Source organism: Centroberyx affinis, unplaced genomic scaffold, assembly GCF_046629955.1.
Source record: "Centroberyx affinis isolate AG114_WGS23_722 - 3 ecotype Tasmania unplaced genomic scaffold, CSIRO-AGI_Caff_v1 ptg001464l_1, whole genome shotgun sequence".
In the NCBI taxonomy this organism is placed as follows: domain Eukaryota; kingdom Metazoa; phylum Chordata; class Actinopteri; order Beryciformes; family Berycidae; genus Centroberyx; species Centroberyx affinis.
The window spans coordinates 722635-747268 of record NW_027279933.1 but is presented as its reverse complement, the minus strand read 5'-3'; the positions used below and the strand labels follow the sequence as shown (position 1 = coordinate 747268).

At 42.6% G+C, this 24634-nt stretch overlaps 2 protein-coding genes across 3 annotated transcripts; one reads left to right on the top strand and one right to left on the bottom strand.

Moving 5' to 3' along the window:
• Positions 1 to 605: 605 nt before the first annotated feature.
• ptpn21 (protein tyrosine phosphatase non-receptor type 21) lies at positions 606 to 19494 on the top strand. 2 transcript variants are annotated; one of them, XM_071526788.1, is made up of 20 exons: positions 606 to 760; positions 1684 to 1989; positions 3576 to 3745; positions 4029 to 4126; positions 5713 to 5780; positions 5899 to 5969; positions 6831 to 6918; positions 7223 to 7311; positions 7877 to 7964; positions 8313 to 8392; positions 9023 to 9083; positions 9349 to 9430; positions 9612 to 10838; positions 10947 to 11146; positions 12888 to 13028; positions 14644 to 14862; positions 15419 to 15547; positions 15698 to 15932; positions 16230 to 16390; positions 16597 to 19494. In XM_071526788.1, exons 2-20 carry the CDS (start codon positions 1810 to 1812, stop codon positions 16723 to 16725), a joined length of 3516 nt encoding a protein of 1171 aa, XP_071382889.1. In that variant the 5' UTR covers positions 606 to 760; positions 1684 to 1809; the 3' UTR covers positions 16726 to 19494. The 2 variants fall into 2 exon arrangements, with proteins under 2 accessions (XP_071382889.1, XP_071382888.1); XM_071526787.1 differs by having other exon boundaries at positions 9612 to 11146.
• Positions 19495 to 19690: 196 nt separating this feature from the next.
• Positions 19691 to 24470, bottom strand: fam98b (family with sequence similarity 98 member B). Its single transcript, XM_071526803.1, has 8 exons — positions 24301 to 24470; positions 23917 to 24065; positions 23623 to 23751; positions 23302 to 23487; positions 23040 to 23110; positions 22779 to 22895; positions 22109 to 22276; positions 19691 to 20792 (listed from the first exon to the last, which is right to left on the bottom strand). Exons 1-8 carry the CDS (start codon positions 24336 to 24338, stop codon positions 20490 to 20492), a joined length of 1161 nt encoding a protein of 386 aa, XP_071382904.1. The 5' UTR covers positions 24339 to 24470; the 3' UTR covers positions 19691 to 20489.
• Between the last annotated feature and the right edge of the window lie 164 nt (positions 24471 to 24634).

The window sequence follows — 24634 nt, the reverse complement described above, 5'->3', positions numbered from 1 at the left end:
CTGTGATTGCATCTGATTAGTAAGACTGTTACAAACTGATAATTACTCACACTCAGTGGGTGTACTATAGTGACCTCAACAGCAGCAAAGATAAGCGGTTATCATATTTGAGGAATATGACTATTAGGTCATTTTGCTAACAGCTGCAGAAGAAAACTATTTGATCATTACATAATAGTATGTATGTTGCAAATCCAAACACAAACGGAAAGTGTCAGCCGGTGTAAAAGGTAAACAGACAGGACAGCGAACAGCAGCTCTCGGCAGCTGTCCCATTTCTGGCATTTTCACCGCCCGGCATTCCAGCTGTCTGATGTCATGCTCTGAAAACCTTCATGTATCCTGCCGCCACGAAAGGTACTATAGCGCGTTTGGAAATGTGTCAACTGTTTGCGAAGACACGATAAACCTAAAGTATTCTTTCTTATAAATTGACTATAGGTTCAGGGAATATTCCGGGTCTTTCTTGAAATCGTAAATTGTTGCAGCACAATTAATAACTACACCAAACAGCCGCGGATGTAGATGGGATATACTTGTTGCTCTTCCAGCCCCAGGAAGTGAAACACGCTTGGAACTTGACTGAACTCTCGGAGCAAGAGGCATGGAGTGTAACGTTAGTTTTAAACCTGAAACAAACTCAAGATAATTTAGCTATCTTTATTCCCGTTAGATGGATGGCAAATAGTAACCACTTGACACTGATGGCGGAACTGCCCATGGCTGAATCTTAACTGGACTACTAGAGTGCTTCTAACGGGTAACATTAGCGTTATTTGCAATATATTTACCAGCGACGTCAGCTTTCGAACGGTTTGGTCTATTTGCTGGAGTACAAGCTAGCAAGCTAACGCTAATCTAGTTGTCTAACGGTCAACGTTAACCAGGAATTACAGTTTAATATGAGAGTAGTTGGGCATCTGTTTTAAGATTTACGAATGCAATATTTACTTACAACCCAGTAGCTAACGTTAGCGAGCACTCTCATATTATTCACGAATATTACTATCTTGTAAGACTTCGTAATCTGTAATATGGTGGATGATGCATGGTGAGAGTCTGAGTTGGAGTTGGTTGGAAAGCGGCAGGGATTTTGCTGTTGTGTTTAACGCTGCCAGTTGCTGCCAGTCTACGTGTTGAATCAGGTCGCTCTGTCCGTGATTGGATCAGACTATTTTCTGGAAGGGGATTAACGCTACCACATGCTTGGAAAACTAGCAAACCTTATTATAGTTACTTACACAGGTCGGGTAAATTGCCATAAATTGTTAGCAGTTCATAGATTTTAGCTATATCATGTTTATTTAGATTGGTTATGTTCTAAAGACTAAACCCCTTTTGGTAGCATTCTCTAGGTAGCTAAATTAAGTAGTTAATTTAAAAATAAAATGCAGTGTTTAAGAGGATTACTGTACCATAAGCCCTATGTTTGTCTAACTTAGTGGGGCATCTGTTTTAGGGTTATTGGGGGGGAGACTAGACGTAAAGACATGTACAGTAAGGTTACTACTACTTACTGAGATATGGTAACATACTCCTTGATCATAGGATTGACCGTATTGAAGTTGTGATTCATGCTATTTTGGGTCCATTCTTTTCTAGACTAATTTTACACTGACAGTTGGTGTGCATTGTAATACTTTAATGAGGTTTTGAGATGTTCCTTTCCGTCTCACTTTCCAGGTCTGTCTGTCGATGATGAGCCTGATGACTGGCTGCTCTACTATTCACACTGTCTTTGAAGGGACAGCAACAGGACTGGTTTCTCTGGACTAAGTGAAGTCCTCTCTTTCTGGAGAATTGTGAAACATGCCCTTGCCATTTGGCTTAAAACTCAAAAGGACTCGAAGGTATAACGTTTCAAACAAGAGTTGTCTTGTCACTCGGATTCAGCTGCTCAATGGGGAGTTTGTTGAGTTTACACTTTCCGTGGAGAGCACTGGGCAGGAATGTTTGGATGCAGTTGCTCAGAGACTCGAGTTAAGAGAGGTATGTATTTTCATGCAAACACAAGTGCTGATTGTTCTCTCTTGACCTATTTGAGATTGACCATCTTGGCATGTAAGCATGCTTGTAGAGGCTGTCTTCTGGTCACATGCATACTTGAATGAGTTGGCTTGACAACAGAATCCAAAATAACCAATATGTCATTGTTTACTCATGTATTGTGTCCTTTTTGTGACACTACTTGTGAATTTGTCATTGGCATATATTGTACATCACGTCACACAGATTTGCACAGAACCTGGACTTTGATAAGTGACCTAGTCTGGCTAGTAGTCAGTATCAGTGCTAGAGCAGTGGTTCTCAAACCTTTTGATCATAACCCTACTTAAAAAAGAGCCCCAGCCCCCAGTTACAAATTTGCTAGTATGGAGAATGTAATGCTGTATTGTTTGTTTTTGATGTTAGTGGAGTTATCTGTTTTCTTGGAACTTATTGGAAGGTCATGGATTTTCTGTCACTGAAATTGACTCATGAATTAAGTTTATTAAAACTTTTGCAGCAGGGGCTAGGTTACAAATGCCATTCGTTTTCCGAGATCAAACAATCCAAGTATAAGTAATGACTGCCAAATGCGGTGATACTACATGTGTCATAAACTAGCCTATATCCTAAGCCTCGAGAGCCATGTTCAGTTCAGTTCTTTATTTTAATCCCAGAGGGCAATTGATTTGCAGGCAGGCATAAAAACATACAACACATCATACGAAAAAAAACGATGACAGAAAGTAGGTAGGTGACAAGTAACAGGCAGACATACAATACAGTTAAAAATGTTAATGCAACATCAGATTGTATTGACAAACTGACGGATTGTACAGTCTAATAAGGACCTCCATTCTGTTAATGCTTGGCTTGTAGACAATTTCACCTCAAAGAACAGAGCTGTCCTATCCTATTGCCTATTTTGTTAACATTTTACTTGGCACATGCCATGATTGGCAAAATCATTTGTTGAGTAGTGTTTGCACATTTTTGCTAACAGATGTCATTCTAGGGTTAGGTTACACAGCTATGTTGACAAGCAATGCTCAAGTTGTGGTTAGAAACTGGCAGCAATCACAATAAGAGTCTTGTGGCCAAGTTCTCATCCCCATAAACAACAAGCCTACAGGTTACTTCTCTTACCAGTGTTCATTGTGAGATGCCCTCGGCTGACTTTCTGCCAGACAGTCACAAGACTGAACAGGGAGTGGCACTAGCCTGTAACCCTCCTACAGTTGTTGGCATGGTTAAATTTTCAGTTGAATGTACCACAGATCTACTGAAGGCTGGATGTTTTGGATGTTATTTAGATATTCAGGAGAAGCACTGCAGGTTTGATCAGTTCAACTGAGCAGTTGAATAGGTAGAATGTCTGTCTCAAGTAATCACATATTACTGTATAAAGTTTGTAATATGAGAATTTTTTAGATATTTAAACTAGGCTATACCAAGCCCACATTCCTTCTAGTTTACTCCAAATAGTTTACCCCAAATTGGCCTGCCAGATTTACAGGTTGTTGCCTGAGTATATCCTCCATCAGTGTGGTTGAGGTCTAATGTTTTCACTTGCTTTCTTTCGCTGTCAGATAACATACTTCAGTCTGTGGTACTTCAACAAGCAGAACCAGCAGAGATGGATTGACCCGGACAAGCCCCTGAAGAAGCAGCTGGACAAGTATGGGCTGGAGCCCACTGTTTACTTTGGAGTGGTGTTTTACGTACCAAGTGTCACCCAACTCCAACAGGAGATCACAAGGTGAGGGGTGGGGAATACATAAGTTTGTGTATAAATTGTGATGACGTACCTCTCAATTTTACATTAAAATTTTAACACCTATTGGCAATTCATTAGGCTTGTCCGGTGACCTCAGCAGTAAATGGACCTGTCATTTGTCTTTGAATGTTGTTCACACATGACAGACTGTAATGACTTCACACCCATTGCTGCTAAATTGAACAAGGTTGTCACATTTGCTTGTAGGCCCGAAAGTTGCCTAGTCTATTCCCCACTCTTAAGTAACCCCCTTGTTTCCTCACAGATATCAGTATTACCTACAGCTGAAGAAGGATGTTCTGGAGGGCAGGATCCCATGCTCGATAGAACAAGCTATTCGTTTGGCTGGCCTCGCAGTGCAAGGTAATATGAATGCTCAATGCTAGTAACAGAAATGTCAGTTTGAATAATTTGAATAGCCTAGTGTTCCATGACCTTCATCTAGCTGTCGTGGCCCCAACAGCTGGAAAATAGCCTCATAGCTAAAAAGCACATACAATGAAAATTCATCACCTGGCCTTATTGCTCAGCCCAAGTAAATAATTACAGGTGCAATTACAGCACAATTGTCCATAAATCATGATATCGATATCCAAACAAGAGCCATTGTGAAACTACTACACGCAACCTGGAATGGATCCAGGAGTAAACTTTTGTCTCAGAACAGGAATGACCCCAAACTCCACATCTACAAAAAAGTTGTACTGGAAACACTGGAATAGCCCCTGGAATAATTTGCACTGGTTTCTGGGTAGGAGACTTGTGATAGGTCAGACTATGGGCCCCCACTGCATTAATGTTTTGGCTTGACACTGTCAGTCTGTTTCAGCTGTAGTAAATACCAGAACTAGTGCAGTAAGCCTATTGATTCTCACAAACCGTTGACTTTCAGCCTCCATTAGAGCAGGAGTAAAATCATTATTCTAAACCAAAACTTCTTTTTTCCTGTCATGTGATCTCAAAGCAGAGCCAAATAAAAATATGAACTTTATTTCAAGTTGGAATGTAAAAGAATGTTGTTGCTGAGCCTCGCAGTTTGTTCATACCTCATGTCATGTTTTGAGTGTTTGCTGCTCAAATTATTTTGTCTGAAACCTCTGTTCAACCACATATCTTAGGGTTTTATAGAGCTTAGTCATGGGTTTCTTTAATATAAAGCACTTAACAAGCCCTGTCAAGCCTAAACCAAACCATAAACTTGGTCAAGGGTGTGTGAATGTGAACTCCCCTTGCATGAGCTTTTGGCCTGATATGTCCTCCTCCAACTTTTGCCCAGCCAGAAGAATCTCAGACACTGCTGGCAAAGTTATATCAGGCAGTGCAAGTTACTGGCCTGGGTGTTAGCATAGCACAGCCACTGAGATCACTTACTGTTGCAGCCATGTTCAAATGACTGACCAGCATGCAATTCCTGCCCTGAAGAAAAGCTGCAAGCAGGCTCTTGCAACATCCCTAAACATTTATTCATTGCTTAAATTGTCATGCGAACTTTGCATTTGTGCACTAATAAAGTCAGACAGCTCCTATTTTGTGCCCCTAGCCAGCACAGTTTGGAGTGAAGGGCAGTTGTAACTTTTGAGCATTGCTGATGCCTGGGATACCCAACATAGCTGTGAACATTGCCAGCAGGCGGGCTGAAGCTGTGAACAGTTTTGGACCACTACGTTGTCAGACGCTGAAGCAATTCCCTTCCATAACAAATGGATCCCCTTCTCTCCTAAAATTAGCCCATCTTGTCATCATATACCGCAGCTTTCCAAAAAGGAACTACACCACTCTAAAATTCCTGCAAGCCTCTTTCTGCCTTACACTAACTGCAGAAATGGACATATTACAAGATTTGACTCAGAGCAGGACTAACACAAAAATAGGAGCATGCTTTAATGTTAGTGTTACGTATGTTTCGCCTTCTTTATTCATTTAATATCCCTCCCTTATTCTCTCTTTAGCTGACTTTGGAGACTTCAATCGATATGACTCCCAGGAGTTCCTCCAGAAGTTTGTGCTGTTCCCTATTGTAAGCATTTTATTGTTCATGCTCAACATCTTAACGTCAGATATTGAATAAAGGATGTTTCAAATGTCATGTGTTGTGTGCTAGTATCACAGTAGTCATATCAATCTTGACTGTGCAGGGCTGGATCCAGGATGAGCGAGTGCTGGAGGAGGCCACTCAGAAAGTGGCTCTTCTCTATCAGACCTACAGGTGAGCAGGTTTTCAAAGCACTAGCCTGCCTGTTCTCCATCTGGGATACCATCATGTCTTTCATTCCCTTCACAAACAGCTTCACATCTCACAGAGGCTGACGTAGTCCTGCAGATTCATCCCCGCCTTGATCCATCCAGGCAATCAGCCTTTTTTTATTCTCTGTCATCATCTGGTTTCACTTAGTAGGCCATATGTAAGCCCATCTTCTCTTGTGATTTACACTTGGACAGGCTGAAAAGCCCAACTCAAGCTGGCCTGGCACCAAACCCCATATTGCCCACTCTATCTTGTGCTCTCTCTACTCACTCCAAGGACAGCTGTTTCTCATCACCCCATCCCATTCCAATCCAATCTGCAGATTTTTTCATTCCTGTACCTCATCCTCCCCATATAGGTTGGCGGTGTGTCTGTGTAAGAGCTATTCAGGTCTTTTGAAAGAGCTATTAAAGCACAGCACATCCCCAGGAATAGTTGTCAAAGCTTGGCTGTGGTTAAAGGCAGGGAGGGAGGAGGGGAGGTGTCAGGTTAGTGGTAGGGAGGTGAGAGGTGAAGAGTTGAACAGCGTGTCATCTTGATCTTGGTGTTTAAGAAATGGCTGCTGTGGTTTGTCAAAGGTGCTGTGAAACAGATGAGATGATGGTGAGAAGGGCTTGCTGGATTGCACAGTCTGTCGTTGATGTATGTGTATGTTTGTATGCATATATGTGTGTGTGTATGTCAGTTGCCAATGATTTAGTTTTTGTCTATTTTGCTCTCCAAGTTTACACATTGTTTTGCTTGTTTCTGTCTTGTTGCGTTATGTTGGTTCAGTGTGTGTTGACATAATTTCTTCATTTGTTGTGTGTTTTTCCTTTTCAGGGGGTTGTCAGCCCCAGAGGCAGAGATGTTGTACATGCAGGAGGTGGAGAAAATGGAAGGCTATGGCCAGGAAAGCTATCAAGCCAAGGTAAGTCCAACCTGAAATCCCTAACAGCCCACACCTAGAAAAAAACGTTGACTTAGGTTACTAGAGTGTTAATTCAGAAGCTACAGTATATTAATACTACTGCACAACTTCAGCAAAGAATTATTGGGTCGAAATATAATGTGTCCTCATTAATTCATTGAGAGGTGGATAGGTAATTAATTGAAATTCAATAGTTTGGATTACATTCTCAGAAAACACTGTTTTAGGTGATTGAGCTTCACAGTTTCTAATTCTGCCCCATAAAAGGTGTTTCTAAATGTCTCTATCATCTCCATCTTAACAGGACAGTTCAGGCACAGACATTATCCTGGGAGCCTGTCTGGATGGCATCTTTGTCAAGCACAAAAATGGCAGGCCGCCTCTTGTATTTAGGTAAGTCTAGAAATAAACTGGGGAATGTTTGTTTTATTTTTACAGTAATGCCTCACAGTCCTGCAATATGATCTGCTTCTAAATATGAAGCCCTGAATAAAAGCTCTGTCTGGTATTTTCTAGCTCTGAGCGGTAATTATATTGGATCGAATGACTCCATCACCATATATTGCGTTTTGTGGCACAGTCCACAGCTATTCTTAGGTGAAGTTGTGTCCTGTATAGTTACCTAATGCCTTCTAGACCTGAATTTGGCTCAGGAGGAAATGAGTCAATTAGACTGCGATAGGTGATAAGGACTGTGGAAGCATTCCCTGTCAGTCTGAGTCAGAACGACTCCAACACTCACTAACTAATCCTGTATCTACAAAGCGTTCTGTATAGTAGACACCTTTTGATATTGAGTCCCACATACATATGGTTTTTATTTTACATTGTTACAGCAGCCCCACAGTCTCTTAAAAGCCCTCTGTGGTTTTCTGCAAGTTAAAAATGTGACCACCATGACATCATGTGTTTTTTCCCCCTCTTTCTCTTTGCCACTGTGCTTTAATTGGCTATGTAGGTGGAATGAAATTAACAACATGAGTCACAACAAGTCCTTCTTTGCCCTGGAGCTAGCCAACAAAGAGGAGAGCGTTCAGTTCCAGACCGTAAGTCTCGGCGCCCCGTGCCACTTCTCTTCTCTACCCTTCCTCTGGGAAAGGGGGTCTCTAATGGGATAACTGTTTTCTGGAAATAGCCTTTATGATGGCGCTAGCAATCAGCCAGTCCTAACAATGCACCTGTGTGTATGGGTAGGGTGGTAACTGGGTTTGTTTGGGTATGCTACACATGGGTGGGTCACAAAGCCACATACCACTGGCTGAAATTCCATGCAGAAGTATTTGAGGAGATACACTGGAAGGCCTTTGCTTGTAGATAACTAAGGAAGCACCACCACTGTACTAAATACCTCAACATCTCAGATGGTTTTTTTTCTGCTCCTTTCTTTTGTGCAGGAAGACATGGAAACCTCCAAATATGTGTGCCGGATGTGTCTGGCCAGGCACAAGTTTTATAAGATTAACAAGAGTAGCCTGTAAGTGTTTTTCTGTTAACATGTCTAGTCTAGTTCCTGTCCCTTTTGTTTCTTGCCGTCTTTGTGTGCATGTTGTGTGCATGTGTCTCCTCTCTCACTCCTATCCCCTCTCCTCCTCTCTCTTCAGAGAGGAGTGTGACCCCCTGCCTTCTGAGGGCTCCCAGAAGTCCATTCTCACTCTTTCCTTTCCTCGCTTTCCAATGCTCTCTCGTCCCTCTCTGCCTTCTAACAAGGGGTGAGCAACACTGTCAGCCACCGCCTACAGTATGTCTACCAACCAGGTGCCAACACCCATCCTTTCCTGACTACCCAGCCAACCACATCCCAGCAAACAGGCTCCCCAAATCTAGATGGGCCTTAATTTGCGGAGCCTCTAGTGATTTTGGATCCAAGCAAAAGGATTCTTACAGCGAATGTTTCTTTTGGAAAGATATGTCCAAACCTTGCAAAAACCTTATCAAATCCACAGGGATCATTGGGCTGAACCAGTAACACTATATGCACAGTAAAGAAAAATAGACCCCATTTATGACACTCCATGTAATCCTTTTCTTAGTAGGCCTGTCAATATAAAAGTAATCAGCCATCTCTTGTATAATTTCTTTAACTCCCAGTTTTTTTCTCCTCCAGTCAAACCCAGCCCACAGTTGTCAACCCAGTCAGACGAAGATCTTCAACTAGACTGTCTCTGGTAATTTCCAGCTGCACACACACACACACACACACACACACACACACACACACCCACACCCCTCTCCCCCTTGTGTGCACACACACTTTGCCTGCTGAATTATGGCTTGCGGAATGCATCCCATGACACACGTCATTTGCCACAATCAAGCCACAACAGTGCTTTAGCACACAATTGGATTTATGTGTAATTCTACGCTGTTGGGCAGCACTGGGATCATGTGTGCAGTAACTGAATCCTTCTCTTGTCTGATGTTGATCTGCAGCCAAAGCCTCAGGCCTACATGATGCCCCCACCTCAAATGCACTACAATGGCCATTTCACTGAGCCCTACACATCATCACAAGGTAACTACAGAAAGTGATTGCAACTATGAAATTGCAATGTGATAACTACAATCATAATGCAAATAAATTATTTGCACTGCGGTAGCTCATACTGCTTTTAGCTTAATTGAAATATGTCAGTGCTTTCTAATTCTGATTGCATGACCATCTATGGATGTCCTGTTCATTTGTTCTCCTGCAGACAACCTGTACATGAACAATCAGAACGGTTACTACTACCACTCCCAGACCAGCCTGGACTGCTCTCCTATGGAGTACGGCAGTGGGGGGCGTTTACGTAATGGCAGTGTGTACAGCGCCCACAGCACCAGCTCTCTCACCAATCCCCAGCACTACCTCCAGCCCTCACCCATGTCCTCCAACCCCTCCATCACCGGCAGCGACATCACCCGGCCTGACTATGTCCCCTCGCACCGCCACAGCGCCCTCATCCCGCCCTCCTACCGCGCCACACCTGATTATGAGACAGTGATGCGGCAGAAGAACCGGGGTGCAGGGGGAGGGATGGTTCTGGCCGCGGAGCACCGGCAGAGCCACTCCATGAGGAACCTGAACATCGGAAACTCGTACGCCTACAGCAGACCGGACCCTCTAGTTTACAGCCAACCGGAGATCAGGGGGGAGCACGGCGGAGGAACCCAGCACCACCACTACCCCTTCCATCTCAACTCCAGCTTCCACAGCCCCTCTCCGTACCCCTACCCCACGGAGAGGAGGCCCGTGGTGGGGGCAGTCAGCGTCCCGGAGCTCACCAACGTCCAGCTGCAACAGGCGCAGGATTACCCGGCCCCCAACATCATGAGAACACAGGTGTACCGACCACCTCCCCCCTACCCGTACGCCCACCCTCGGCCTGCCAACAGCACACCTGACCTGTCGCGCCACCTGTATGTGAGCAGTAGCAACCCGGACCTGATCATCACGCGGCGTGTGCACCACTCAGTTCAGACCTTCCAAGAGGACAGCCTGCCAGTCGCCCACTCATTACAGGAAGTGTCAGAGCCTCTTCTTCTTAGTGGGCCCACACACAGACACCCACACCATGCCCAGAAGCGCAATTCCATCGAGATTGCTGGGTTGGCGTATAGTCTAGAAGGCCTGAGGGTGAAAGAGCGGACAGTGTCTTCTTCAGCAGCTGAAACTGCCACCCCCCCTCCGGTCCTGCGCGGTGGCCCCTCCCACGGCTCGCAGCTCAATGTGTACTTGGAACGTACCAAGACAGAGGACGGGGGTGACCTCAAGGATGACGTGCGCTACGGACACAAGAAGTCTCTTTCGGATGCCACCATGCTGGTTCACAGCAGTGGGGAAGAGGAGGAGTTTGAGGACGATAGTGGACGTCACACACCCCTTTCCCAGGATGCGATGGCAGGCATTCTTCCTGACCAACAGCCAAAACAACATCACAGCTTGACCTCTCTCTCCTCTCTGACGCCTCAACAACAGACTCCCAAAGAGCCTCCGCCTGCGTATCCCATAGGCTCCTCCCTTGACCCCGCTCTAACTGGCTCCTTAGCCTATCAGGCTCACCCTCTGATCCAGGACGCGGAGCCTCTGTACCTGCTGTCAGACCTACGGCAGCCCAGGATTATGCCCTCTGTGTCAGAGGGAGACCTGAGCGGCCAGGCCAAGCAGAAGGCTAAGAAGGACTTCAAGAAGAGGCCTGTGTCTGATGTGCCTGCGGGAAAGAAAACCGTAGAGGGTTTGCCCCCTCCGGTGAGTCCTGTTCATCATCTGTACATCTCCTCATAATCTTTACAGACATCCCATTTTGTTGTTTTACTCTACCTAAATCAACCTGTATATCCAGATAGTTATGCACATGATAATGCAGTAGTTCTAATCCTGTTTTACCAAGGACATTTTTCTGAACGTCCATTTCTGTCTCTCCATGTCAACCCAACAGGTTGCACCCAACAGTTTGAGAGATAGTCTAGATCATGTCTCTCTTAGGATTTCCTGACTAGTTTATTTTAAAAAAAAAAGTGAAGCCTACATGAAACAGACATTTTTTTGCCAGCCAACATGGCTGGTAAGATTTCAGGATCCCAGACAAGTAGAACATTTACTGGACAGTTTTAAATAAAGGCTAGAATAAATTTAAATGGCAATAAACAATACAAACCAATGCAATGATCCAACAAATGCATTTTATTAACAGTCGAGTCAACAGAAAGGAAACTTTATTTGTTGTGGGCGTGTTGGCCGTCAATAATCTGGTGGAAGAGTCTTGCTGCCTTCAAGTGCTCTTCATGAGCTAGTACTTCTGAGTTTAACAGATGTAAATACAATTCCTTGTGTATTAAAGTACTTTTTAGCCAAATATAACAAAACGGACCCTGAAACAAAAGTAGCTTTTTTCTGACTTTGTTTTTAGAAATAAAGTTGTACAGAGCTACTTTGTGCTGCAATGGCAGAATAAAGAGGATCATTTTGTAATAGATATTTAGTAAGGTTATTGGCTAAAAGTTGTTGTATATGCATGACACCTAAAAGTTAAACAGAGTGAGAATGTCACATCTTGGCATCTTGGGTATCATATAAAATTTGTTTATTTACTTTATTGGGTCGTTAAATCATGCTCTACCAGAAAATATTTCTGACAGCATTTGAAGGCAGTGTGGAAAATCTAGGAGATGACTGAATATTGGACCCACACACAATAAATAAAACTTCTGCGTAAAGATGACATGTCGGTAAAAAGGAGGGCTAATGTAAATGTCATAGTAACCATGGTAACCATCTGTGCAAGCAACAAGTTTTTATAGGTCACATAATATCATTTAATTAGACTATTGATTGATTGATTTGATTTATTTGTCATATTTTCCACCGGACATTTTGGCCGCCAATATTTTTATTTGTCGGACTGCATGTTTTACCAGCCAAAAGCCGGCATATACCGGCTAACAGAAACCCTGACATGAAGGCAAGATGAATGATTTAGCAATGAGTTGGTACATCTTATCAGCATGTGGAGTAGTGTTACTGTAATTTATTGGCAATGCAAGTGTCAGCTTCCTCACACAGTGCGACATTCCACATAGTATGCCGACATTATCTTACTTCTACCTCACAGAAAACCAAAGTTTCAACGAATAACATGCTCCCTCTGTCGTTCAGGTGTCTGAAGTAGTAGGTTGTTGGCACTTCTGCAGGGACATACTGTATGCCTATGTGTCATCTATGAAAACCACACAATTATGCATGTAGAAAACCATGATGGGTAGTTTCAGGGTCAGGCGGTGAATGACGCACGCAGGTTCACTTCAGCATACCTGCATATTGAAAGAATGTAGTTGGGCTGCCTTGAAAAACCGGACAGGTGACATTCTGTCCGGAAAATACATGCGAGGCTGCGCTGTCCCTCCCCTCTCTGTTACTTGCTGCCTCCGTCTGAGGCTCAGACACAATTCGTTCTCACTTTTTCCTTGTCCCTGTTGTGTTGTCACGCCAGGGCATGAAGAAAGGAGCCAGGTCAGAGGTAAAGAAGATGGGCCCTCTGAAGGTGGCGGCCCTCAACGGCCTATCGCTGTCCAGGCTGCCAATGCACGATGAGGGCAAGGATGAGCCTGAACGGGCCTCTAATGACGAGAGGGTAGGGCGCACTAACACACTAATGCACTTCAGTTTGTCATTGGTTTGCTGAAAAACATGGGGTTACAAAGCAAGAGCTAGTGTAATGTTTAGTGTAGGCAATGGTTATAAGGCTGGGTGATATGGTTGAAATCAATATCACGATAATCATAAAGATTTTTTTTCTATTTATATATCACAATATGGCTTACATTTGCAAAATTACATGTTAATCAAATTGAGGTCCATCAGATTGAACTGCATACTAATGTTAAGTGTAATGTCAATTAATATTCCTTAAAATGTTACATGTTTGTTTCATACTTTAATATATTTTTTTAAATACAATTCGCTTGTTATCATCCATTTAGCTTGTTATCATCCACAGAATTGTGTATCACGATATCACAATATCATCATATCACCACGATATGATTCCACTGAAATACTATAAATGATATTGAATTATTACCCAGTCCTAGTCAGTCATGAGATTTGTGATACGTTTCAGATTTGTCAGTTTTTGTTTGTATATTCTTAGCCCCACACATTGTAAATGACTCTCCGCTAAATATAGAAACGTTGCTATGGCTACAAAAAATATATATATAACCTAGTTACTTAGCTGCTGGTAATGTTAGATGCCTTTTGTTTGATGAGGCTTTGTTGTGAAGGCAACGTAAAGTCTTAATTGACAGTCTTGATGCTGTTGACTTGAAATTACAGCTGAACAGGTGAGCCTTGTTTATCTTGATGCTGGTGGTTTTTACAGTAAAGGTGAATTCCAAACGTAATTTTCAAGACAGTTTTCTTTCAATTGTCACTTGAACATAGTTTCCATGCGCACAATCTCACACACACAAGAACTAGCTACCAAAAATATGGGCCTAGGTGATTTTGTATTCCAAACTCATTGTTATGTTCATTGACAGTGTCCTCTTCCATACATTGCAAATTATTTATTTGCCTTTTTCTCCGTCCATCCGTCGTGTACAAAGTCTCGGCACCGCTGATCAGATTTTGTCGAAACTTGGGAGAAAGATGCATCTCAATACTTTGTTTTGACTAGAGATGTGGCGATCAGGAAATTTTGTAATGACGATTATTGTCTCAAATAATTTGCAATTAACAATTTAATTGTCTTTTTCTCCAAGGAAAAAAAGAAATGAATAAATACGTCAAAATATTAAAAATAAAGAATGTGCTAATCGGGGAAGTCTTATGTGGGTGTAGCCAATATTTGATTATATAACAGTACACATTGCCAAAATCACTTGAGTAAAACACCAACAAGAATGAAGCAGTTAAATGATAAACATTAAATTATTGCAGCAGCCCTAGTTTTGACAGTTACAAAATTACACTGATTGGCCCAAAAGGGGTGCTACATCTTTCATGTGTTTGTCAAAGTGTCATGTGCAATATCTCAGTCACTGCTGATTGGATTTTGTCAAAACTTTGGGGAACGATACATCTCACCACTGCTTTTTGGCATTTTCAAAATTACACTGATTGGCCCAAGAGAAGTGCTACAATTATATGTCAAAACAAGATGATATATTTGTTATGGATTGGCCATGAATAAGGACGGCATCATTCATTGGGATGACATGTTTACTGTCGCCTTGTTTTGTCAGTGCAAAGTGCTGGAGCAGCGTATGGAGCAGGGCATGGTGTTCACAGAGTATGAGCAGGTCCCGAAGCGTCGTCCATCAGGCGACTGCACCATCGCCCAGCTGCAGGAGAGCGGAGAGAGAAACCGCTTCCAGGACGTGCTGCCGTACGACGACACCCGAGTGGAGCTGGTTCCCACCAAGGAGAACAACACGGGCTACATCAACGCTTCACACATCAGAGTAAGACATACAGACACGGCTTGTATGTGAACTGTATGCATATAAATTCCTTACTCGAGGTACCGCAGTACAGACACATCCAGAAAATACTGTTGATGACGCTGACTGACTCACATGACCAGGAGCTCTATAGAAAGAAGCCTTTCAGCAGCAGTGAAGCAAACACTCGACTTCCTTGAAAATGCCATTTTCTTGAGTGATTCTGCCTGCTCGGTGTTGCATACAGTCATTGTTACCTTAATAACCAGACAACCACAGTCTCCCCAGGGTTACAGCTGCTAATGAGTCAAGGCTTACTTCCTGGGCAGGCTTACTTCCTGGGCACGACTGTGGTGGCTGGCTGGGCGGGGAAGAGGGAAATTTCATGATTGCTATTCAGTCATATTCACTTTCCCCATTCTCACATCCCATTGACATTTAATAGAATTGGTCTACGCTGCTGAGTCTGAAATCCATTTTCCGCTGCCCTGGTTCACAGTGTGTAGACGAATTCCTGATGAGATCCTGTGACACTGATGAATTCAAGTAAAAAAAAAAATTGTCTCTCTCCCCCTAGATAACAGTAAGTGGACATGAGTGGAGCTACATCGCCTCACAGGGTCCTCTATCCAACACCTGTCAGGACTTCTGGCAGATGGTGTGGGAACAGGGAGTCTCCATCATTGCCATGGTCACTGCTGAAGAGGTGCGTTTGGGTTTTCTGTCATTTAGCAAGATTTTGGTCACGTAAGGCTTATAGCTTGGTATGCCTCGGCCTGACGATCTACTTCCACGTCTGTTTCCCCATCCCTACCCGGTCTTAATTTTTTTCCCCCCTGTCCTTTCATCGCTCCAGGAGGGCGGGCGAGAAAAGAGCTTCCGCTACTGGCCCCGGCTCGGCTCGCGGCACAACACAGTGACGTACGGCCGCTTCAAGATCACCACACGGTTCCGCACAGACTCTGGCTGCTACGCCACCACAGGGCTGAAGATCAAACACCTTCTGACCGGCCAAGAGAGGACCGTCTGGCACCTGCAGTACACAGACTGGCCCGACCACGGCTGTCCTGAGGACTTCAAAGGTTTCCTCTGTGAGTGGGATGGCTTAAGCTTTTTCCTTTTACGGTCATTATCCTTTAAAGATCTCATCTCTACCTGGAAGACAGGTTCTGAAAATATGGCTGTTTTTTTTTGTTTTTTTACAGAGATAGCTCCATTAAATCCATATGGTGCCATGAAATTATTTAGGAATTTATCAAGTAAATACAGTTTGTGAGGAAGAAAATTGTTTACAAAGCTATGGTCCTTGTGCTAAAACTACATATTTACTATTAACTGTGTATGCAATTAAATCCCAAGTGAGATGAATGCTATCATGTTTTTTCCAGCCTACCTGGAGGAGATCCAGTCTGTGAGGAGACACACAAACAGCATCAGTGACCCAAAGAACACCAACCTGCCTGTGCTGGTCCACTGCAGCGCTGGAGTGGGCCGGACCGGAGTGGTCATCCTGTCTGAGATCATGATCGCCTGTCTAGAGCACAATGAGGTAGCTTCTTCACCCTCGTATGAAGTCAAAACAATTAAAAGCAGACCTGTAAACTATGTAGTGCAGCTTTCTACACCTTAATATGATTGCATCTGGTATATATTTTATCTTGGCTGCCTTTAGCACCTCTGTGTGTTTCTCCACTCCTGTTTTAAATGTTCCCAAGTGTATCTACCTCATACTAACCGTCTGTCTGTCTGGTTCAGATGCTGGATGTCCCGACGGTTCTGAGCATGCTCCGTCAGCAGAGGATGATGATGGTCCAGACTATCTCTCAGTACGTCTTCATCTACAAAGTCCTCATCCAGTTCCTCCGCAACTCCAGGCTCATCTGAGCACAAAGCTCTGTCCTGCCCCTCTTCCTCCCCCAGCGTCCCAAACTCTGTGATCCCAGATGATCGTAGGGTGGGATTTCCTCGAGGTTTATGCCAAACTGCATTGTGATGGTGCAACTGTAGAAATCAGTTCAAACATGGCGGTCGGTATTTGGCGGACCCCGTTTTGGCCCTTTGTCCAAGTATTAAAGTAGGCAAGACTGATGGAACAAATAAAGTGTGGATATACAACAAAGAAGCATCGGGCACCTGAAGGAGCATAAAGACTTCCATACGACCTGCCACTTAACAGTATTATATTTCCTTTTTTTTTTTTTTTACATATATTGCTTAATGAAGCCCAGCACTTTTTCAGTACCTTGCTGTACATAATGAACCATGGTTAAGCTGCAGTAAAAAAAAAATCTATATTATGATTGCATATCAAAAGCAACTGATCTATTTTCATTTGACTAAGGTCACTTTTAAGATGAGTATGTTACTGGATTACCATTGTGGTAACACTTGGTTCTGATAATGAAGAACGGATATAATAGTGGACGTTAATTCTGAAAATGACAAAAACTGTGTCTCATATGAAGGCTGGTCTTGAGATCAGATGGATTTTAACAGTGCCATGTGGCCCCTAATGGTACGGATGGGGACTTGTTCTAAGGCCCTGCATTTGACTTGTTTTATAAGAAGAATATACAGGTTTACATACAACAGAACGACTCTAAGGGTGGTGTGAAGCCAGATCAGGTTATACTCTAAACCCTGTGATATGGCTGTGCCACCAAAGAGCCACTTGTTACGGGCAGTATATGATTTCTAGGCGGTATAGAGGATTATTGGAGTCACAGTTCTCAGGTTTTCACCAAAGAATCCTTACTACCCAACTTACATCTACTCACTTATAACTTAGAAGCCTAGAAATCCTCACACCGGGTAATTGTGAACCTTTTTTCTTATGGGCCTATTTTGACATCTATCCATTCAGGATTTTTTACGCAAGATACTGTGATTGATCCTAAAGGCCTTAGTATCCCCTGTCGTTACTGAAGACACTGTTTCTTTCAGTGCATGAATGTGACTGTCCCACTGTGCCTCAACACTAGGCCTAATCCATGAAGATGAGACGGGTGGGAGACGATCCAAAACAGATCTGAGGTTTAAGTTCATGATGAATAAGAGGAAGAATCTCACAGGAAAAAAAAATCTTAATCTGAAGTGGAGAGTGAAGTTAGGTTTTTAACAAAGCAGGGTTTTGGTAAAACTGGAAAATTGATTTTATATTCATATTTTTCATGACTTTTCTCTCATGAGAGCTGTTGATGTTTGTTGACAAATTGAACTCGGCACGCTCTGTCATATGAGTGCTGTATTTATTGAGCAAGAACATTATATCTTCAATTATATTTTTTTGTCCAGACAAAGTGCCTAAATATTATCTACAGTGTATAGTTGAAAGGGCTCTGTGTATTTTTGCATAATATGAAGGAAATCTGAAAAAAATATCTTTTAAGAGGATTTTTTTTTCCATTCAGTGTCATTTTTTTTCTCATTATGATTGCAGTGATGTGTATTAATAATGCCAATCAATACATTTGAGAAACACCTGCGAAGAACACTTGGAAAAGACACTATCGCCTAACCTCCTGTTTCCAGGAGCATGAAAGGATTCAAGACTTGGCATTCAAAGATGGAAAAATACAAACTATAAGCTAGTTCTTGCATTGGGCTGGTTTCCCCAAAATCTTCTTAACATTGCCTTTGTTTCATTGCAAGTACAGAACAAGGATGAGTGCCTAGTCATGACAGATGGAGAAAGGAGGCCATTTAACAGTATTCAGATACAACTCTCAGCTTCGTCCCTCTCTGAACATCTAACAGCCATGTGAGAGTGCTGTGCAGTGTGCAGGTTTTACATCGCCCTGTGGTAAACTGTTAACCCATGCTCAGTATTAGTGTGAAGCAGTAAGGGCCACATCACAGTGGGGGGGGGGGCTGTGGGCTGTTTGGGGCGCAGACCGGCTCCAGTTACAGTACTCTGGCTGCCACACTTGTTTTCACTCCAGGGAGATAATACACTGTACGCTCTGCAGACACACATCCTGCTGGGAGAAATGGCCTCCTGACTATTACTGACCAGTTCTACCATCATGTTTGACTGGAGCCGGGCACAGCTGGTGTCCGTTCCCTTTTTGCAGCCATGGAGAATATATACAGAAGCAATGCTAACATGCATTACAAACAATATTATCTGGAGTCAATTGGTGTTTCAAAAGGAGAAGTTTGGCATAGATTGCCTGCTTTCAAATTAAGGAGGCAATTGAATTTCTAATTTGTCCGAAGGAAAGTGATTGTAATGTCATTTTCTTACCCTGAAGTTTGGTTTGTTTATTGAATGAGTTTTATGCCAGTTGCATGGGCAGTGACCTTATTTATTTAACTGGAGGAGAATAAATCTTAATCCCCAACTGAGTAGATGGTTGGCTTACAACTGGATCTTATAAAGCCTGTATAAACGTGTGTGGTTTTAACATGATGCTGATTTGAGTCTTAGTGTGCAAACTGACACAAGATGGTTGGCCAAGGTGAAAACGGTTTTGTCCATGTATGTTGTAGCTGTTCATGATGTACACAATGTAAAATTCTCAGCTTTAACGCATAATGGTGTTTATTGTACAAACTATGTATAAACTGTATCTAATGAACAAAAATGGTATTCCATTGGAAAAACAAAGTGTAGAAAATCTTTTCAGCTAAGAATAAATATTTGGAAATATATATACGACTCGTTTGGTCTCTATATCCAGTTCAGGATTATTCATCTCCCAATATACTTGTCTATCATGCCACCTAGTGGTAAGAATTAGAAATCAGTCAGTGATTAATGTCTCACTTTGGTTTAGCAATGATTTAATTAGCTCTTAATTACTTAAAGTCAAAGACAAAAGAGGGGTTTAAATTATGAGAACTCTTTATTAATTAAATTCAGAGGTGGAAATTAAGGAGCACAGTCATGACAGATATTACAAGGTCTTCAAGAATATGAAGTGAGACGAAGATTTGACTTTGTTCCATTCAGTAAAGTGGGACCTCAAAACTCAAGGGGATATGGATTCAAAAACTATCCTCTTGCCTCCTTGATATGTTCTTGACATGGGACAGCGAGGTCATCTTAGACAGAGGACACGCTGCAGTACATCCCAACCTCCTTAGTCTTCCAAACAGAAGCTTCTTGCATCTTCTTCACCATCTTTCACTCTTTGCTGATATCTCTCCACACAGTCAGTACTGACTAACAGAAAGTTCCACATTCTTAATAATCAAACCGTTATTTTTCACCATCATGTCCCTCTGGTGTAGTATTTTAGCATCTTGTCCGTCTTTTTTCTCCACCTGACGCTAAACCATTATACTTTTCAGTTTATTAACGCAACTGAAAGAAATACTTGAAATGATATCATGACTGACGCCTTCATATCAAAACACCACATGATAAGTATGATTAGAATATAAAAGAATTAAAAAAAAAAAAAAAAGCAAAGTAAAACAATTCCACTGACAGTAAAAATAGGAGCGTTATAAATCATCCAAATGGGGAAGACATTTCACAGAGTGCTGGAAGTCTGTCATCACTTCATCTTGACTTTGCTTAAAATATAAAAAAAAAAATACCTTAGTGTTTACTAAAGACCCAAAAATAGAGTTCAGTTCATGTGTAACACTGCGTCTGGATCAATTTACAAAATACTAACAAAAGAAAATATCAGCAGAAATTAGTACTGGTACCGTCCTCTCTTCCCTCCATGTCCTCCATGTCCACTGTGTCCTCCCTGGTTCCATCCTCCTCCACCTCCTCCTCCTCCTCCTCTCCAACCTCCACCTCCTCCACCACCACCTCCTCTCCAGCCTCCTCCTCCTCCTCCTCCTCCGCCCCAGCCGCCCCCTCTTCCTCCTCCACCTCGTCCTCCCCAGCCACCTCCACCATCTTGTCTTTTCTGCCAGGGTGGCATCTCAGGAGGCGGGGCATCTATCTCTGAGGGGCGGCCTCCTCGGTCTGGCACTCTGCCCATGAGGATCTGTGGACCAGAACCAGAGGAACGGATATTTCAGACAACAAAATGACAAATACCAAAGGGGCGGGGCGGGGGGGGCAAGTATGATGTTAAAGTCACAAGGAAGCGATATTTCGATGGCGTCTTGCTTCCCTAATTCAAACAAAGAAAAGTCGCCGCACTCTCCTTGCTCCGATGCATCGATTTATTTAGACATCAAAAAATCTTTTAAACTTTTTCAGCAGTCCATACTTCCTTCATCAGTATTATGTCTTGACAGTTATGAGTATGCAGTGACTTTTCTTTCTTTATGTACATTCAGCCCCGTTTGCCGGCACTTCGCCAATACAAGTGTGTGTTTCCTCCTCTCTCCATTGCTTCCCTAATTCAACGTATTTCCGGGTGAAACAGGATGTTGGGCGGGATAAAACACGGGGAGGGACTATTAAAAGTCGTCAACAGTTCAAAATGATTTGCGCATAATCTTGAGCAAATTTTGGATTCTTCAAAATTAATAAATTCCAGCCGCTGAGATGCAACCGTGGTGTCTTAGGAGAAGGAAACAGGATTTTTGGCGGTGAAAAAATTCAAAATTCATCAACGTACCATGTTGCCACTTGTCAGGATGGAGGATTGTTCAAAAATATGTGATGGTGTTATTGATTGGAATTTTTATGCGCGCCTACTGTTACGTCCTATGCTGTTTTCCAGGAAGTAAAAGTAATGGGATTTTGACATAAAAATATGAGAAAATACGAATTTTGTAATCATATAAGCCAAGTAGAACTCTTGGCCTTCTCCATTTACCATGTCAACAAGAGAAGATTTGGAGAGGCTTCATTTTTTTTATGCACAAGAACACTTCCTCTGTAAATACTTTCAAATCTAGATTTAAGACAGATTTTTTCACAATTGCTTTTAATGAATGTACATCTGTCAAGTCTGTTTCTTTTTCCATTTGAAGTACTTCAGCATCTTACCCCTTATTTTATTTTCTTGTAATCAATTATTTAAGTAACATTATAATGCTTTGTGATGAATCTGAGAAGCACACATTTGTATTAAACATGCTTTATAAATAAATATTATTATTTATTGTTAAATAAGTGAACATTATGATATGGATAATTAACTAACAAGGTAGAAAAGGTCATTTTTCATTTCAGTGTGACTTCAAAATTAATATTTTTAATATAAAACTTGAGTAAATGGGTGCACCACTATGTAGGATGTAAAAATACCAACACAAAAAAACCCAAAACATCTTGAATAAAATTCATCACACCTTTCGTGAGAAAAAAAAACAACACAATGGCTGTGTGTTTCCACAGCTCCTGTACCTTGTTGACAGCGCAGGCGGTCTTCTCCCTGCTGGATCCGCTGCTGGTCTTCACCACGTTGCAGATGTCTTCCCTGGCAGCCAGCAGCTCGGCCTCGCCCACCGACGGCTGCGGCCTCAGAGAGTGTCTCTTGGGCTGGTAGGCTCTCGCCATGCTGTCCACCCTCGCCTGACAAAACACACACACACATACCATAGTATTAGCTTCTACAGAAACAGATACACACTCTGCATGACGTATCCATGTGTCTCATCCAATTATGTCCTTTTCTGTGATATGAAATAAAGGGTTCTGTTCCAAAACTATCCATTCTGGATAAAAACATGGCTGATGTTCAGTGATCAATATAAAAGAAAAACACAGATGTTATTGTCTAAAATGCTACTATTCTGTAAGAAAAAGAGTAAGTTTTTGAGAAAGTAAAAGGCTCAAGATAGCTATTAACATTAATGATATTCATGCCAGCAATCATTTTGTAAAATAGGTGTTACATTTCTCCAAATAGCGGATATCAGATTTCTGATTTTGGATTTAAACTCAAATATTACTACTTGCCAACCATCACAGAATCAGTATCACTACAATACTTTATGTTTCCATCAGTTTATATTCCAATGGAGGAGGGGAAACACAGCAGACAGTTTGATGTGTGATTAACAGGTGAACCTGCCTTGGCTCTGTCTGACCAGCCGAAGGACTGAACTGTGACGTCCAGTCGCTTGATCAGCATTCTGCGCCGGCACTCATACTCCGAGGACAGGAGAGTGTTAATGCTGTGCAACTTTTCCTGTGGAGACAGAGAAAGCCCAAAGTGAGTTAAATGCTATAATATATATATAATACACCCACAGTTATATAGATATGAGCGCAAACAAGAGAGGGAAGTAAGAGTTCATATCCGGTGGCTTATTTCAGAAGTTTATCTGCTTACCCACTGTTCACTGTTGAGAGATTTCTTCAGCACTGGCTTTCCAATGTAGCCATTTGGCAGATCTTGAAGTACTTTGTTAAGCTATAATGACACACATGATGGTATAATGTATCAGCACAGACAGTGAGGAAACTAATTTACATATGCCTTCTATTAACATAAAAAAGGTACTGTGTTAGTTGTACAATATTGAATTGATCCCATCTTTGTCCTCTTTCACACTGATAAAAATCACACTCAACCACAGATCAAGATGAGCGACTTTGTCCCACCTTGTTTTCTACATCAGAGAACACTCCTGCTGCATCCTGGCCTCTTGGCTCTGGCAGCTTCAGTGTTTCACAGATGGCCAGAAGGTCCTGATACACCGGGCTGTCTTCCTGTTGTTTACCTGAGACTTGTCTGCTCCTCACTATCTGAGCCGCCTGAAGCTCGGAGCTCAGAAACACTTTACACAAAAAGAAGGGAAAAAAAAAACAGAGGACATGACAAACATATGTTGAATGAACTTAATGACCAGCCAGAAAGCTTGTTAGGTACAATGATTGTGATAAGGAGCATGGGATGTTGATTGATTACATACAGACAAACTTTAGATGATCCCTCTTATTTTGCAGTGTGCCCTTGAGAATCCCTGAAACAAGCCCTTCGTAGGGACAGTGCATCTCCTTCAGCAAACCACTCAGCTCAAGCTGAAGGCTGTCAATGTCATCTAGAGAGAGAGAGAGAGAGAGAGAGAGAGAGAGAGAGAGAGAGAGAGAGAGAGAGAGAGAGAGAGAGAGAAAACAGACTAGATTAAACCACTGACAGCACTAACTCCACACACAGCAACATCCCCTCTTGCTTGGCAGGTAGTAGTGGTCTGGATGCGGCTCACCTGGACCAGAAGATATGCTCTCCTCCAGATCACACAGCGGTTTTAATCTGGACGCTAGCCACCTGCACAGGTTCACATACTCCGGCGAGGACAGGCCCTCATCTGCGGCTCCGACAAGTGCCTTCTCCTCCAGCAGAGGGCCGCCATAGCTGGGTGAAGGATGAGTTGGAGAGGAGAGAACAGTCACACGTGCGGGGAAAACATCCTAATGTTAGATATCAAATGTTATTTAACTAACTACCGACGTTACGGCTTGCCAGTGCAGCCACCCCTCTCCCCTTAAACACAACACACCGAGTGAAAACATAACGGTAACATACATTAACAGACGGCGACTGTAGCTAGGCTAGAAAGCTAACAAGCTAACTTGCTATATTTGCTTACCCAAGCTGCTCTAACAAATCCAAAATATCACACTCCATTGCGGATTCAGGGCTGTGAGACTTTCACGTGTGTTGACATAAGAACATATTTAATTTAAGGGTAAGTTAAATTTCATAGTAGCCAGCTCTTGTATCCATTCATTTCTGCAGTGCTTTTCGCACAAACATGCTATCCGCTTGGTGTTCCGGTTACGTATGTGAGCCGTGGTAAAATGTGCGACCTTCGTGCTGTAGTTCCGCCACATTGGTTCCGCTCCAATTTAGACTACATGTGTAAAATTCATTTATGTCCCTCTTGTTTCAGTCAGTACTTTAGTAAATCAATCAGCCATTAG

Excerpts from the sequence above, each read along its gene's own strand:
- ptpn21 (XM_071526787.1), top strand. The coding sequence starts at position 1,810 with ATGCCCTTGCCATTTGGCTTAAAACTCAAAAGGACTCGAAGGTATAAC. Across the intron at positions 15,933-16,229 it reads GGACTTCAAAGGTTTCCTCT|CCTACCTGGAGGAGATCCAG; the intron begins GTGAGTGGGATG and ends TGTTTTTTCCAG. Across the intron at positions 16,391-16,596 it reads CCTGTCTAGAGCACAATGAG|ATGCTGGATGTCCCGACGGT; the intron begins GTAGCTTCTTCA and ends TGTCTGGTTCAG.
- fam98b (XM_071526803.1), bottom strand. The coding sequence starts at position 24,338 with ATGGAGTGTGATATTTTGGATTTGTTAGAGCAGCTTGG. Across the intron at positions 23,111-23,301 it reads AGAAAACAAGGTGGGACAAA|TACTTCAAGATCTGCCAAAT; the intron begins GTCGCTCATCTT and ends AGCTTAACAAAG. Across the intron at positions 22,896-23,039 it reads CTCTCAACAGTGAACAGTGG|GAAAAGTTGCACAGCATTAA; the intron begins GTAAGCAGATAA and ends CTGTCTCCACAG.